At 41.3% G+C, this 17,249-nt stretch overlaps 2 protein-coding genes across 3 annotated transcripts in view; both read right to left on the reverse strand.

Annotated features, from left to right (window-relative positions):
* Positions 1-10,990, reverse strand: part of crppa (CDP-L-ribitol pyrophosphorylase A) — a 40,541-nt gene extending 29,551 nt beyond the window's left edge. Inside the window, exons 1-6 of the mRNA XM_079503364.1 lie at positions 10,643-10,990; positions 9,494-9,770; positions 6,752-6,901; positions 3,931-4,035; positions 3,365-3,410; positions 2,459-2,556 (exon numbers count right to left, since the gene is read on the reverse strand). Coding sequence (XP_079359490.1) covers positions 2,459-2,556; positions 3,365-3,410; positions 3,931-4,035; positions 6,752-6,901; positions 9,494-9,770; positions 10,643-10,902 — 936 coding nt within the window. The 5' untranslated portion in view covers positions 10,903-10,990. The remainder of the gene's footprint in view (positions 1-2,458; positions 2,557-3,364; positions 3,411-3,930; positions 4,036-6,751; positions 6,902-9,493; positions 9,771-10,642) is intronic.
* A 352-nt stretch (positions 10,991-11,342) lies between these two features.
* On the reverse strand, positions 11,343-13,975 carry sostdc1a (sclerostin domain containing 1a). 2 transcript variants are annotated; one of them, XM_079504697.1, is made up of 2 exons: positions 13,711-13,975; positions 11,343-12,471 (listed from the first exon to the last, which is right to left on the reverse strand). In XM_079504697.1, exons 1-2 carry the CDS (start codon positions 13,913-13,915, stop codon positions 12,029-12,031), a joined length of 648 nt encoding a protein of 215 aa, XP_079360823.1. In that variant the 5' UTR covers positions 13,916-13,975; the 3' UTR covers positions 11,343-12,028. The 2 variants fall into 2 exon arrangements, with proteins under 2 accessions (XP_079360823.1, XP_079360822.1); XM_079504696.1 differs by having other exon boundaries at positions 11,343-12,474.
* Positions 13,976-17,249: the final 3,274 nt, after the last annotated feature.

Genomic DNA, 17,249 nt, shown 5'->3' on the forward strand with positions numbered 1-17,249 from the left:
GCGGGTTGAAAGGAGGATGAGATGTTCGATTTGTAGCGAAACATGGAAACATCATGTGGCGTGCTTTGCCACCCATCGTGCCCCACCTTCTGTCAACAGCTACACCCGGGGAGTATCTTTACATTAGGATTACATATTACTTTAGGAAACACATCTTCGTAACCATAACGCCATGTGGGGCTGATATGAGAGCCTGGGTTAATGAAAGTGTGTAATAGACATTGGCTCAGGAGGTAAATAGAGTGGCTGCACATTATGAAGCTCTTTGTATAAAGGCGGTATAGAAATGTAGACCATTTACCACTTGGAATCAGAGTGAAGCCCGTCAACGGAATGCAACATGGAGATGCCACAGGATTAACCTCTTGAGCCCCATTGCCCCCGCCAGCGGGGGCAGCGGCTGTCCACCTCTGAACAGTAGGCATGTAACGATATATCGTATATCGATATATATCGATATTAATCCCGACTATATGAATCGATTCATTGAAATAAAAAAATCGATTTTCAAAAAAAAAAGGGGGGCTAGTGTGTGATGTGAAATGTGAACTTTAGTCATATTCCATCATATTCAAGTGCTTTTGGAGAGAAATGAGAGTCACTTTCAGTAGTAGAGCACTGTAGAGGGGAGCTGTGTGTGTCTGTGACTGTGCCCAGGTGATGATGGTCGTTGATGCTCATCAAGGAAGGAAATTATGTTTCTGCACTGTCAAAAGTAATGCTACTTATTTTGCAATGTAGTTAAATACAAAATGTGAAAAAGGAAGATAAATTATATAAAATAAAAAAAACAGTAATTTTTCTGGAAAATATTTTTTGTTTAAAATATTGTGAAAAATCATATCGTGAACCTCATATCGTGATATGAATCGTATCGTGAGTTGAGTGAATCGTTACATGCCTACTGAACAGTGCTCAGCGGGTCAATGGAGACCCAATTGGTCTCCGGTTCCAACTCCGATGTTGCGGATTTTCCCCCTGGACCCTCCTGGGGTTTTAATAGGCCTGTTAAATAACATGGCTTGGCCCTCGGGCGGCTGGCGTAGCCATCTGGGCACCTAGGCTGGTAATCCAGATTGACAGCGTGGGTTCGAGTCCCAATCCCAACGACATGGTAACGCCCCGCCTGCCTCTGATTGGCCTACCGACACCATAGACCGACTGCCGGCCTTACCAGGGTTTCCTCCGAGGTCTGATGCGAGGTTACTCCTTGGTAAATAAATAATACAAGTACAATATAATACAAGAGAATGACAGCTTGGCACGCATAACAGTAACTTTTATTTTTGTAGAAGAGGCAAACTAATATTCTTTATGCCGTTTATTTACATACATGTGTAAACTTGAAACATTATTGTACTGTAAAAAGGTCTCCTTTCCCTTGATCTTTTTTTAGTATAATAGTATTAGTTTACAATAATTAGATTAATACACGATAATCAACACTAACACTTCAATTAGAACATACCAAAATGAAAGCATACAACGTACGTGTTCAATCAATCATTCAATCAAAGCAAACGGCATAAACAATATTAGTTTGCCTCTTCTACAAAAATAAAAGTTACTACTGTTGCGAGTGCCAAGCTGCTATTCTCTTGTACTGTATCGTTTCCCACCACGGAGTAACCTCGCGTCTCGGAGGACAGTCTCGTGAGACTATGGGGCAGTGTCGGTAGGCCAATCAGAGGCAGGCGGGGCGTTACCATGTCTATGCTCGGACGTAGAATAGATATACCATTGCTTTCCCCATGTCCTGTTCATCTATCAATATAGGCAGAAAAAGCCCCAAAAATATCTTACATTTTTTTTTTTTAATAACATGCTTTATTCTCCATACTGTTGAAATATTATGCATGCTAAATGTGTAGATTCATTTGGACAGTATGGGAAAATGGGAGCTCATCATCTCTGACTGAGCTGTGGAGAAGAGGTTTGGGGTGGGGGACAGTCATCACTAAACACTCAATTAATCAAGGGAATTCCCATGGCACAGCACAGATGAGTGCCATCTGCTTTCCCTCATGCAGGGGAGTGAGAGGTGAAGGTTTAGGGGGAGTGGAAGAAGCAAGGGAGGAGAAGGAGAAGTAGGAGGATTGAAGCTAAGAGAAGGAAGAGTGCATGGATGTGCCAGACAGGCTCCAGTAGAGGTCTGACCACAGATAGCATGTCTCACCACCAGGCCACCCAAGTGGTGCACATGCACAGTGCAATCCTCAAAGTTAATTTAACTCTGAGACCCTTATTGGTCAATTTTTACACTCTCAAGAGTTAAATTAACACAGTATTTCGCTGCGGGAGATCGGAGGTGGAGAATCGAAGACAGGGGGATGCAGTGCACATATGGTGAACTCATGAGAAGCTTTTAGCAATCTTGTCATCATCATTATCATCAATATAATGGACATAACATCATCACAGTCATCATCACAATCATTGTGGTCGTCATGCTACCTACCGTGTCCAAAGCTCCCAAAGTCTTGTGCAGTGCATTGGCCAGAGTTGTAGCCTGCGCAGACCCACCTGTGATAACACAGGCCAACCGGGACAGAGACTCTGAAGGAAAGAAACAGATGAACGGTTGGCTGCAAACCATTAGCATGCCATTAGGAAGCCATGTTTAATTATCATATCAACAACAGGACCATTCATTGGGCACAGACACAACTGTGATTCATTTGTGCAAATGAAAAGACCGATATTAAGAAATGCATGTGCGTTGGGTGCGCAAACATGCATACACCATAGTGGAAGAATATAGGTTTCACGTGTAGTACCAAAAGTGAAACCCAAAGCACTTCTGACAAGTTTAGAATTAAAGGGCTTTAGGTGCTCAGTAAGTAAAGGACATCATATACTTAAGGTGAAAACTTAAATATTTCTTTGCCATGTATTCAAGACAGACAATGAATTCATTCACCAAACAAGCATAATCATGTCATCATCAAGTAGGTAATTTTGTGTCCAGGTGCTCACAGAGGTAAAATACAGGACTGTGTTTATGTGCATTTCTCTAACTGTGCAGTCTGTCTTGTCCCAACTTGTTCAAAGTAGCATTCATAGACCTCATACGCCCATCTCATTCTAACCAACTTAAACAATACTACAAAGCAGGCTTCCTTGAAATACAATCATCAGATCAGACATCTATAGGTTCCCTGTAGTCTATTCAACTAAATTCTAACCCCAGTGTCTCAAAAGAGAAAAGAAATCTCCAAAGATTCTCACATTGCTCATTTCTGACCATTTAACCTTTCTGAGACGCACTAGCCTTCAATCATGTAGTCATGTACTTCATGTCTGCAACTATATACGGTATAGACACTGTAGTGTGATGTAATGGTAAATGTATAAAGGAACATACCTTTGATAATGGACTCTGCAGCAGCCAGATCTCGTTTGTAGGTCACCTAGAGGACAAATCAGATTGGTTTAACATTACACTCCTAGTTCGGCCATAGCGTACAGAACACTACAATACAATACATGTGCTTTCATAACCAATAAAAAAACCCAAAAACAAGTCTTGATACAACTTTAAACACATGGGTTTGTGCTCTTCAGCTGTCACTCTTAACTTCTGACATGTGAGCTTTCTCTGTTCCTGTATGATAAACCAGTAACTTACGATTTTGCTCACTTTTGTTCAGCAGACCAACTTTCTACAGTTTGCCAAAGTATTTTAATGTGTTATTTCTTTCCCAGACATAATCGATACATGTGCGTTCAAACTAATGAAAACAAAACAAAAACAAGCCTTGATACAACTTTAAACACATGGGTTTGTGCTCTTCAGCTGTCACTCATAACTTCTGACATGTGAGCTTTCTTTGTTCCCGTTTCTTTGTTCCTGTAACCAATAATGAGCATACAGCTAGGACAAAGTCACCAAATACCCTGTCCCCAAAACGGGGCCACAGGCTAGCTCACCTTCCATAGCGCTGCTGGGCCCTCGATGAGCTTGGCATTGGTGCCACAGTATTGCAAAGCCAGATGGAGGCACTCAGTGCCAAACTCAAAGTCTGATTCATTGCACTAGAGGACAGGAGACAAGAGACATTGACCAAAGTTGACAATAAGAATCACATCCACACAGTTTCACATTTCCTAAATGTTGTATTGGAAAGGACAAAAAAATGGCATAGAAGGCAAAGAAACTGCTGAATGTGAACAGTTTATTAAAAGAGGGTTTACACCAGGGAGATGGAGGAAAAAACTTGTCCGGGGTCAGATTGCCCTTATTTAAAAGATCACATGGACATTTGGATTGAGGCGATGAGCTCATATGCCGGGTTTAAGATACAGTCAGAACTACAAAGGCAAATCACACTACCTGAAGGATTAGATATAGGGTAATATTTTATTGGGCTAAAAAGAGTGGGGGCATTTTCTTTTTTCAGGGACCATGAAATGGGCAAGAGAAATTATGGAAGATATATGGTCTTCCTCCTGTGGTAATTTAACCTTAAGTATTTTCTCCTCTTACAAAAGCGCTCACTGGGACTGGATTAAGTGTCTTCTCCTTTGTCTTTTCAGACCTAAACTCTAACCAGACTCAATGGATGTCAAGCTGCATAGGTGCAGCTCTGCAGATTTTTCATGAACATGTCCTACAGTGCTAACCTGACAGACACCGTACACTTTCCGCATTTTGACAGACTGAAGAGGGGAGAAGTAATGGGGTGGAGGGGGGGGGGGGGGGGGGCATGTTCTCAGCGAATACAAAACAACTCGCCCCTTTACCAACTTGCCCCGGGCATACAGCCGGTGGAACTGTACCTAAAGTTTAATCTAAGTAAATGATGCTTAAACAGTTAAACCTAACCTTATTCCTAACCTTAACCTCAGTAAAACTATGCCTAAACCTAACCCTATTCCTAAACTTAACCCCAGTAAAACTATGCCTAACCCTAAACTTATTTCTAACCTTATTCTCAGTAAAACAAAATAAAGAATACAAGAACCGCCGCACCGAGCTGTCGGCGTGAGGTCGACGGAAAAAAGCTGGGGCGAGATGGAATTGGGGCGACCGTACCCGTTACCTTCTCAGCAGTGGCCCCTACAACTCCCTTTTTCACACCACCGTTTACTGAAACATCTCCACAAATGTGTTAATTTTCGTAACTTGACTTATCTTGACAACAACTGCAGAATGAATTTGAGCTAATTTTCTGAAAATGCCCATGCCAAAACCAACATTGCTCCTAAGTAATCTGAAATCAGCATGTTCCAAGAATAAAAATAACTGCAGACAATGGCGGCTCCAATTGGAGGCATACTTTAGCTCTTAGCTCAAGGTTTCCTGTGTCCTTATGATGGAAAGATATTTGCATCAATGTCACCATCTTCGAGTCAAGGCTGAAGCAGCAAAGCACTTAAGAATTAAAAAAAAAAAAAAACATTGGGCAAGATTCTGCACCTACGGATTCATACATCACCATCCGGCGTAATAGTCCCCAGTGCTATTAAGATAAGAATAAATGCATTTAGTTTGCAGCACTAGAGAGTTGGTTTTCAATTGTCCAGGTATCCATGTTAAATTGTCTCCATTTCACCATAAGGTCCATGTTCTTTACCGAGTTAAGACTTTGCTCACTTTTGTTCAGCAGACAAACCTTCTACAGTGTGCCAAAGTATATTAATGTGTCATTTCTTTCCCAGACATAATCGAGGCATAGTGAAAATGATAGCACCCATACCGCAAACTCTTCAGCGTGAAACCCTGCAGGTTCTGGCACATCTGCTGAACAATGAAGAACTGTGAAGCCTGCTGTGATGTATGAGAACCATAGAGTCCTTTGTCATAGGGACAGTGTGCGGCACCATTATTTTCCAAGCATAAATCTCAATCCATCTGTCATTTCATACGATTGGAGAGACCTTTTAAAGTAATTATATGACACCGAGCGTTAGCACTACAAACCCGCAGGAATGGTGCTCGAATTGTACATACTGTAGTATTAGGTACTCTGTTTTCTTTCTCCCCGTCAGTAAGTGAAGATCACTTTGCTGGCATGGTATCAATGTTGCGGTATCGACTATAGGAACCAAGTGTTCAATAAACCGTTCCACCGTTAAACATTTTGAAAGAGTAATGTCCAAAATATCCGGGAAGGCTCTTCGTATAGCAGTGCCAATATTCCAAAAATGGCAACGTGGTGGATTTCATGCATCACTTCTGTCAGAATAGTTTATTAAAACTAAAAGTGAAATTGTGTGTAGGCTTAAGAAATAAAATACAAATTTAAACAGACACCACACCCAGTGAATATGTACCTTAGTATATACACTGGGTGTGGTGTCTGTTTAAATTAAGCTTACTTAATTATCCAAACTATATACCAATTATTAAATAGTCAAAGACAATGTGTTTGTATTTATTAGTTTGGTAACCAGGAATCTGGTAAACCATCATTGTGGCTTCGTCATTATTTTAATTCTAACCTCGAAATATATTTTTCAGACGGAACACAAGCATTAGAAACATTAAAACACATGAGAACATTCTTTACTGTGATTATGCATGACAGTGAGGTAAGGAGTCCAGTAGCCATGATCACAACAAAGAAAAGACCCATTTAGGACTGAGGCCTTTTAAATCCTGAGTTTTTTTCCTGAAAAACTTTGAATATTTATTAAGAAAATACAAAAATGTGATGCTGCAATATGCTATATTGGCAACAAGAAATCCAAAAGGGGTTCCCATCCTGAAGGGTACCACCACCAAAAGGGATTAAATAGTATACTGTACCCTTTGATAGGCCTGATAGATTATGTCATATAGGAATCCTTGGGGCATCTCACTGGCCCGGTACTTTCCTCTCTCCAGGGAGTGGTCCAGGTATCCTTCCGATGTAGAGGCTATCACCGTTGACACAAGAGGTCGGATAGCTCCCGCTGCCTTGTGAACATAAGGACAAATTAGGTATAGTCATTTTCTGTCTTTCAAAACTATTACTGATGGTGGATGGAGTGAGATACCTATGCAGCCAGATTGATATCGAATTGATCGATTATCAAATTGTCCATGATCTTAACAAATTAACATGAACTCCATTTTAACCAAAACAGCTTGTAAATTCTTAACAAACAACAAATTATGTGTAATAATATTTTCATCCGACCATGGCACATGACTAGAGAAGTCATCTTCTGCATGGCCAAATGTAAACACAGCCAGTGAGGTGGTTTGGGGGAAAGTGGCTCACAAAATGAAAAGAAAGCAAACACTGTGCTCTGCGTGTTATACTGTGTTGTTCAAATCTAAATGAATCTGCTGCTCTTTAGTGGAGAAGGCCATTCTATCATGGATGGGGAATACTGGCAAGATAATGAAGACCAGACGCGGTGCTGTGAGTTTGTTACACATCACACACACACACACAGGCACACTCATAGGGAGGGCCTCAAAGACACACCATAAATGTTTGCCACTTGTCAAGATCCATGGTATTACTCGTAACCTTCTAGCCATGCATTCAATGTTTTCTCACATCTTTTAGTGGGGTTCAGCCTATGAATCATTTTTAAACTAATCTGTGAGTGTCTTCTTCGGGGCAGATATGAGACCTTCCAAAACGCCTTCCATCTATCTTCCATGGATTAAAAGCAACCTTTGGGAGCAATGGATATGTCACTCGGATGCAACAGCCAATATAAAGATACTTTATCATCAGAGCTGCAAGGAACATTTGTTTTGTCTATTGTCTGACTAGACTGGGACTGATTCGCTTTTGCTATGTTGCATATCCTGTTTAGAGCTTGCCTACTTAAAAAATAAAACAATAAAAACAATTCCAGTTTGTGCCACGGCATAATTATTCTGACAATCAAGCACTTCTTGGAATATGTTTTTGTTATGTCCATTATAATGACTAAGCTGCCCCGCCTGGCATTGGCCAGACTGATCAGTGATCATGTGGGCCAGCCAGACTGTGATCAGTCTGGCTGGCCAACAATGCCAGGCTAAGACTAGGCTCCTCGAGTCATCATTTGGGGGAACAATAACACTGAGCTTTCCACAGATACTGCAGAAAGCAGTTGATAATGAGGTTGTCTGACTGCTGTGACTTTGAACTTGCTTGTATGTAGTGAATAGTGATCTAGGACTTTAAAGCTTACTTTGACCGTTATAAATTATAATCATCATCGTCACATGTCACTCAATCTGGGAACCCATTCAATAATTTTTCCGTTGTTTTTGCTTGTCGGGGTATCACCTAATTTTTGAGGGTCGCCACTCGCTAGCCCCTCTATACATCCAGCTTTGGATTACCGTCCACAAACTTCGTCTTAAACAAACATTAAATTCCCATTGACAATGAATGGAGAATTTTACGTCAGCAAATAGGCATAGTGTCTATATTACGGCATTATGTACGATGATAAGAGCGCCCATCAATTCACACGAGTTTGATTTTTTATATTGAAAATAGATCCACGTTAATTGACCTCCTATGCCCAGCTTTGTGTGTACCCCATAGCGATGTGAGGACACCAAAAGTGATTGGCTAAGCACGGAATGTGAGGATAAAAATCACAGCTGTGTTAAGTGAGGGGCGCTTGTTTGTGAAACACTCAAAAGCTGGTCATTCATTGTCAATGGCATTCAATGTTTGTGTTAACACAATGTTTATGACTGTGTGCACAAAGTAAACCCTCAAAGCTGGACATAGGAGAGGCTAGCGCCCCTCAAAAAGCGAGGACAGAAAAGTGAGGACGCCTAAGCGATTGGCTGGAATGTGATGATACATGATGATGTATGATGTTAAGAGTGCCCCTCACTTCACACGAGTGTGATTTTTTTTAATCAAATAATCAGTGGTCAGTAACTGATTTTAGACGTCATCACCAATTGACAAGGGAAACACAAAAGTTTAGGTCACACAATTGGCAGGTGGTGTGATTAATTACCCAGCACCTATCGCAAGGCACCTGCCAATTGTGTGACCCAAACTTTTGTGTTTCCCTTGTCAATTGGTGATGACGTCTAAAATCAGTTCATCGATCATTCCAGTCCCCCCTCGCCGGAGAGAAAGAAGTCCGTGTGCATCTCTTGAAAAAGTGGAGATAATTTACTAAATACACGTTTTGTGCCAGAACTTTCACATGGATATAAAACTAGAGGACCATATTTCCCTCCACGTTTTTGGAATTATTTAATGGGTGAGTACAAACGGAGCATTTATCACAGGCCGCACACAATTGAAATCAACCAGGGACAGTAGCGACCGTTCTATGCCTATGATACATGAAAATTTACGAAGTTAATTAAATGATCACAGGCATTCTAGGTCTATCTGCACACCAGCTCATCTTGTCAGCATTAACAGCCTTTAGCATTTTTAACAATATTTCCTTATTTTACCATAATGCTATGGTCCACATTAATCACATTGATGAATTAAATAAATAAATAATTTAAATAGTCAGTTGCAGCTCTGAGAAACACAAGTTAAAAAGATTGAAATGCAAACATGCTGATTAGACCCACCCCTTGTTCTTTGGCAGCCATGGCTATCTTGCAGAGAAAGTCCTCCTCCACAAATGGCCGTACAGCATCATGAATGATAACCACCTTTGGTTTGAGAGGAGCCATTCCATTCTCGCTCTCACTGAGGGCATGGATACCACTGAATATGGACCTGTGGCGAGTAGAACCGCCTTGCACAACTCTGATCTTCCTGTGTTGAAAGCGCTGTACGATGTCCATCATCAGAGCCATGCTTTCTTTGGCAACCACTACAACAATGCTTTTGATCCATGGCACCCTGTCAGAGAGATACAGTGCATTCAACTACCTCAGCAATGTAATAGAGGGTATGTGCGTGACATCATCATCAAACCCGGAAGTTATGCAGGAACGCCTACTGAGTGTCCAAAATATACTTTTCTGGCCTTGATAGCCCATGTGATAATTCCAGTGGTGCAATGGTGAAATACAAATAGTAGGCTTATGCAGAGAGCAGACCCTCCTGTTTAGTATACAGACAGAAAGACAGACAGACAATGTATCTATTTTTTTCTAAAGAACTCTTACAGCTGGTGGTATTATATGTCTGACTGTACCTTATGTGGTTTACATTTCTGACTAATAAAAGTATATATTCAATCAATCAAATGGTAGTCATGAGGATGTTGCCTATTTTTATATTATTAGTAGTGACTTCAACTATGTATTAGCGCAATTATGTGGCATAACTGAGTTAAGAGGGTTCTGATTAATTGAAAATGGATGACACTGATGTAAACAAGTTGCAGTACATTTTCTGGTTGTATCCTCGTAGCAGATTTTGTATTGACCTGTACTTTCGTTGAAATGTACCCATTCTACATACTGTGAATAACATTTTCAATCAATCAAACCAATTCACCCTTGAATCTAAGGTGAATGTGCCTAAATAAGAGCACCCAATAGGCGGGCAAAGCTAAACTGTTTATTTGTTTTCTGGCAGTATGGTTGGACCAGTGCGACAAAAGCTAGCCAACAAGGCCGGGGAAATGTGAATGCTATGGTATTTTATAGTGAATTTCGTCAGTACTGAACTAGATCACCAGCTTTACCGGGGCGTCTTGTTGATGAGTGATATGTTTACACACACATATAATGTAGCGGAATAAACATTGATGAATGCTAGCCTACCTTTCGAAGGCTTGAATAGTGTAGCTGATAAGCGGCCTATTGAGAAACGTGCAGAACTGTTTTGGTGTCGCTAGCCCTGTTCTCTCCCCGCTGCCACCGGCTGGAAGCACCACGGCGACCGAGAAATCTATGCAGCATTCCCCCACCTTACGACTGCACAACCCGGCCGTATAGTCTGAGAAAAACCCTGGCTTATCAGGCCTATCAATGTCACCACTATCTTCGTGCATGGCCACTGGCCATGAATGACGCCAATCCATTCGTTTTAAACGGCACAGAGGTTTTGAAGTCAGAGCTGTCGCTGAAATCTGGGATTCTGGGCGGAGTCAAACAGGATAGTGCATGTCAACAGCTGCTACACGTGGTAACGCTTCTCGCGCGATCGCACTCAAGTTTCTGTAGCTGTCCCTATATTTTATAATATCTATGAGCTGTCTCCCTGTGAGAGAGAGAGAGAAAGAGAAAACAGGCTTGCTTACACACACACACACACACACACACACACACACACACACACACACACACACACACACACACACACACACACACACACACACACACACACACACACGCACACAATACACCTGTACAGTATATATGGGCTCAATCAAAATTTGAAAATGAATGAAAAATAGTTTCAAAAGCTGTAATTTCCTGTGTCTATGCCTCGGTGATAAAGTCTGACAGCCAGTATCAACAATAAATGTAAGAAGATGATTTTATTTCATATGAATACATTACAACATTAGCACTTTGTTTATGCCATTATGTTGACATTTAAACATTCAACACAGCTTATAAAATGTTGCCATAAGAAATATATTACATCATACATCTTATATAGTAAAATCTTATACACATAATCGTACTTCATAAGACAATTAACAATTTGATAGGATATATACAGGTATTTACATATTTTGTTGTTTTAGCTGTTTCTTTTCATGCCATGGTATGCCTATACAAGAAGCTAGAAATTACATTCTGTATAATATAGAAGTTAAGGAAGTTAACACTGGCTACATTATATTGGACAGGTAGTGTGGCTTGATATTTGTATAAAAACTATAACTTCATTGTTGTTGACACAGCACAACTTATATCTATAGGCCATAAGCAGTGTGAACAGCTGGAAATGTCCTCAGAATGTCCTTTTGGCTTCTCCGCTGTATAGCAAGGCACAAACTGCCTGTGAATCAAGTTCCAGTCACATTGAGAGATAATCCACAGCTAGAGTCGCTAGCATAATGTGACTGCAGTCTCTGCAAGTTATCAGTAATGTCTCTGCAGTCTGCACCAATGTCACCAAGAATGATAATTCCTGTGTACAGTCTATATGCATGGTAATTAAAATAATTCTGACATTGACTCCTTGTCCTCAAGATCTCAGGGTTCAGCTTCATGCCAGTTCTCATTAAGCCTGTTTTTTCCCAGCCTTCTCTTGCTTTTAGACTTGTGCCTGTGGAGAATCTGGGGCTGGGACAGGACAGGCTCCTCAAACTTGTTGCCCGATTCATTGTGCTGTCTTGAGTATCTCTTGCACTTGCAGGAAGTGACCACAGTGATTTTGTACGTTCTCGAGCTGCCATCCTGGCACTGCAGCTGGATGCGCTGGGTGCGTGTCTTGTCATTGACACACCGCCAATCTTGGCTGCTCCGTCGATTCCAGAACTTTCTGCCATAGCCACCACCGATCCAGTTAGGAAGCATCTGAGCAGGAAGGCACTCGCCAGCACACACTAGCTCCTTTATGGGGTTGATGCTGGTACACTGGCCATCAGAGATGTACTTCGTTGACCTCAGTTCTCTGCATCCGATTTGCTCCCGCTCTGCTGGAAGAACACATAGGAAATGATGAGAAACTATAGCAATGTATCTTACAATATATACATATTGAATTATATGGATGTTATGGAACCAATTTCCAGCATGGCACATTTGTGCCTCTTTCAATTTTGACTGTGGTAGTAAGAGCATTTATTTTTATACATATTGCACACAACTCATCTAAATCTCGATGGCATCTTTTGAAGTTTCTGACCCACATTAGCAACCTACTATATAACTCACTTGTTGAGGAAATTGTGTGTTTCCTCTGCACGAGAGGAAAGCCTTTGGCATTCCAAACTTTGTCAATGGAGCAGGGCTTTATGGGATTATCTCTGAGCAACCGGTAATACTATCAGCATTGTTCTGCTGCAGGCTACAACTCTCACCCCCTCCTAGCACTGTAATCCAAACCTGTGTCCATTCACACTGTGCCATACACTTTGGTGACAATGCCCCCCCACCCCACCCCTCTCTATGACAGAGAGTGTTTGATGAATGAACATGGCAGGGAGAACTTGAAGCTCTCTTTTCTTTCCTTCATGCTCATATACTGAGAGAGCTCAAGTCAAACAACGCTGCAACCGCATGCTTCTTGTGCATAGAGCAGTCATTGAGCATACCTCAATTTACGGCACTGACACATGAGGGTTCCTCAAATACCGGCTTTTGCCTCTCTGAGACACTCATCCCTGCCCTATGGAAGCCTGCCACTGCCAGGAAGGTGTGCATTACACACCTGTGGATCAAGCTTTCACCTCATCTCACTTAACTGTGGTCATGTGTTTTTGATGGTTTAACAATTTCATGGACAAAAGTAATTAATTCGCCCAGGTTATTAAGTTATGAAATCGGCAGCTACTCCTGTGTTACAATTATGTTTCAAATAGGCTATATGGACAGCTATTGAGCATAATATGCTTAACTTTGTTTAAAAATTGCCTAATTCCTCAGTCTGAATGTACGCTGTTTTCACTCAATTCTAAAATCACCATCAGACAATTCAATCAAGCATCACTGTCCATCCTGACTACAGCAAAGGCAGATATCCTACTCTGCTCGAGCTACTAACTCTACTATATAGCCTACTCCGTACGACGGTGTCGCTTATCAATCAACGCCTACATCTCGCAATTATTTTTGTCAACTGTCAGTCAAAGGGACACCAGGCTTCGTGCGATGGAGTAAAATCATCAAGCTTCCTATGTTAAAACATGAATGGGATATCATGTTGCGCTCACCAGCTCTGTCCTGCGCAGTATTGCCGAGTCCTCTCCCACCGTTCCTTGCACGGTTGAGTGAAACGTTGCTCGGAGCATCCTGCACCGGTGCGCTCACGTGTGAGTAGAGGATCTCCGTAGCATCATTCTTGAAGGCTTGGCAACTCCTCAGAAGAATGGAAAACACAAATAAGACATTGCAGGACTCGAATGCGTTCAAGTGCATGGTCGGTTCTGAGGATATTGGGTGCGACGTCCGGTTATCAATCAGGTAACTTTTACACCGATGTCGTGTGCAAAACTGAACTGCATGGGATATATCTTAGCCTGTTGCTTATATAGCAAGTCCGCCTCTCGTTCTGGCAGCTGCTCAGGTGCACCCAGTGCAGATCTAGGCACTGGTTGGTGGCTGACTGGTTGGCCGTTTACTGGCTGGATATCCCGCCCACGACTTGAACTCTGGAAACCATCGAAACCATCCTCACCCTCTTCTTCTGATGTCGGGGGGGGGGGGGGGGTCAATCAATCACTCACCGATGATGGGATTAAGGGTCTTGAATCTCTTGATTTATTACACATTATCACCTTCTTGCAGGACGATGATTAAGTGAGAACAATGCTTTACATATCCATTATGGATGATACGATTAGGCCTAGATTATTGCTATACGGTATTCATATTTTCAGTTTTAGTTTCGTTTTTTTGTTTTTATACCAATTTAATACATTCCACTTTCTTTCCTCTTTCACCTTAAGTAGGCAACTCCATACAAAGTCTGGATGCAGATGTTATTGTTTCTTTTTTTAACACTGGGATTCTGGTGCAAAAGTGAGCAGCATTTGTAAACAGAAAATATAAAGACATTTTAAGTGAATAGAAATACAATTTAGGTAGGCTATCAATTCTCCAGGGGAAAAAAAGAAAGGGAAAAAAATGAAATGTCTAAATCCAGTCTAAATTAATGTACAGCCTAGTTCAGATGTGATAAACCAGATTCCTATTATTTTTGTTTAAAGAAATTATAATAATACGTTACAACATAATTATGTAAAAGCTACATTATTTGAGGCTGAGATCAGAGTGATAGCTCTGATCACCATGTTTTAAGACTAGATAATATGATTGCTCCGCTGAGTCGGCTCTGTAATAAAATGTAGCTTTTAGCAATCTGAGAACCCATCGCCAAAAAAGAAAGAAAAACAGCGCCCCTCTTTTCCTTTGAATTTGACAGGCAACAGTCTGTCTCGAGAGACTAGGCCTTTAGTGACTCCTGCTGTTGTTGATATGAATTAAAAGTGTTCAGGTGGAGAACCTCCTCAGGGACCTCCTCACACCACACCTTCCTATGGTCTGGGATCAGATTCAGGTGGAGAACCTCCTCAGGGACCTCCTCACACCACACCTTCCTATGGTCTGGGATCAGATTAAAAGTGTTCAGGTGGAGAACCTCCTCAGGGACCTCCTCACACCACACCTTCCTATGGTCTGGGATCAGATTCAGGTGGAGAACCTCCTCAGGGACCTCCTCACACCACACCTTCCTATGGTCTGGGATCAGATTCAGGTGGAGAACCTCCTCAGGGACCTCCTCACACCACACCTTCCTATGGTCTGGGATCAGATTCCATGTTGAGCAGAAACAACGCATTGAACTGGACCTTAGTTAATTGGCTTGGCTCTGTACTTTTTTCAGTCTACTCCAAACCTCTTTGCCAAAAATAGCAGATGTATAAGCTCACTGCTATTTTTGGCTAGTGTTCCCCCCTGAATATGGATGCTGGGGTTCAAGTCTTTTGTGCTTTTTGATTGTCCATCTTGTTTTGTTCTCTCCTCAGGATCATGGCGCTCTGGAGACTTCTGTCAGCAGCAACGGAATAAATTCATCTGTTGTCCACATGAACGTTTATCACAGAGAGGCTATCTGGTCATCCATCTTTTTCTTTCTTCCTTTCTTTTTTCAATGTCCAGCATCATGTTCATCCAGTTACACACATTCACGACTGAATGTCAGCACTTGGGTGTTAATGCCGTGATCATAATTTTATACTTTGTAGCACAATGTTGTCACTCACTGAAAATAACTGATTTTTTTTTTACAAGAAGTGGGTCTATAAATTAGGGCATAAAGTCTGCCCTTGCTGTAGACTAATTATTTATTTTTAAACACAGCTTCTCCAAGCATCAGAGGCTGCCTCTTCTATATATCTCCCAATCGTTACACAGCAACACTTAAATACATGAAGCAAATTAAAAGTTGCAAATACCCAAATCTTGTCTATAGATGAAACGGCTATATAAGCCTATACATTGGTGTACGCTGTATAGCGTATTCCTCACAAAGTGTATTTTGCCCTCAGAACAGACCTGTTCGTTTTCTCATTTGCTATTCACCACGTTCTGACTTGCCTTTTCCAGCTACTTGCCAAATTCAAGACTGAAAGGTGATATGGTTTGTGTATAATTTGCTGTCTTTCTCCATCATTCTCTCTCTCTCCATACCTCTCAATCTCTGTCTAAAATGTGTGTCTAAAATGTGCCCAGACTAACTGGAGTCATGTCTTCTGTACAAAATAAGTAGATATATAATTACTTTTGTGGGTAACATTCAATCCAGGCTTGTCTTACTGATTTGAAAAGAGGCGTCCTAAATAGACACTAATTGTCGAACATGTGAATGAAATATGATATGTGATCACGCCTCCCACAGTGCTATTATCATATGAGCACATTTGAACTGGTCTCTCTCTGTGGTAGATATACGTGACAATGTAAAGATTTGTCTTTCCATTTTGTGTAAAATGTGTAATTAATAACTTAACAGGAGATAATAGATTATCCTTTAAGACAGCAGTATTTGTTGTTATTCCGTTGTTCTTGAAGGTGTTCAGGAAAGGTATCCCTGTTTCAACAAGAAACACAAAGAAAGGAAAAGAAAATGAAAGAAAACAATGGGAAAGGGATGCAAAGAATAGAAAAAGAGTCAATACTTCCAAGAAGACTTTGACACCTTTGTCATTGACATTGTCAGTTTCCTCATAAATGAATGCAGAATAGTAAATATGAGACGGCTCACTGTTGTGCTCCTATTGTGGGAAAAAAAGAAATCTGATCTAGTTCCTCTTGTCCTACAGACCGAGGGACAGTCACACAGGAGCCGAGTCTAACCCCTATGGGAAATGAAGGGGTCATGAGTTAATAGCATATTGACAAGCAGCATGGCAGGAGTGTGTACACATACTCAGGAAGTACCCACATGTTGTAATAGTGGGGTGGGGCAAGGGGATACTAGGCACAACAGGAATGCATAACACCTGGAACAAAGCCAAGAAAGAAAGGTCATGGTTGCACAAAATTAGGAAATGAAGCCAGTGTGTGATGCAGACAATGCAGGTCATGTGTCTCTCGTGGTGGCTGCTCCTCTGGGTTAAATTAATCTGTAACTTATAAATAGGCCTATTTTATAAAAAGCACATTCCATTATAATTATTGAGGCGCTAAAATCAAAATGGCCTGCAAATGCATCAGAGCAGAACTACAGTATAATTGTGACGAATGATAA

The sequence above is a fragment of the Electrona antarctica genome, assembly GCF_951216825.1.
Source record: "Electrona antarctica genome assembly, chromosome: 6".
Lineage (NCBI taxonomy): Eukaryota > Metazoa > Chordata > Actinopteri > Myctophiformes > Myctophidae > Electrona > Electrona antarctica.

What these genes read in the sequence shown, in the direction of transcription:
- sostdc1a (XM_079504696.1), bottom strand. Translation starts at nt 13,915, where the DNA reads ATGCACTTGAACGCATTCGAGTCCTGCAATGTCTTATTTGTGTTTTCC. An exon ending in TACTGCGCAGGACAGAGCTG is followed by an intron (nt 12,475 to 13,710) that starts GTGAGCGCAACA and finishes GTGTTCTTCCAG; the next exon opens with CAGAGCGGGAGCAAATCGGA.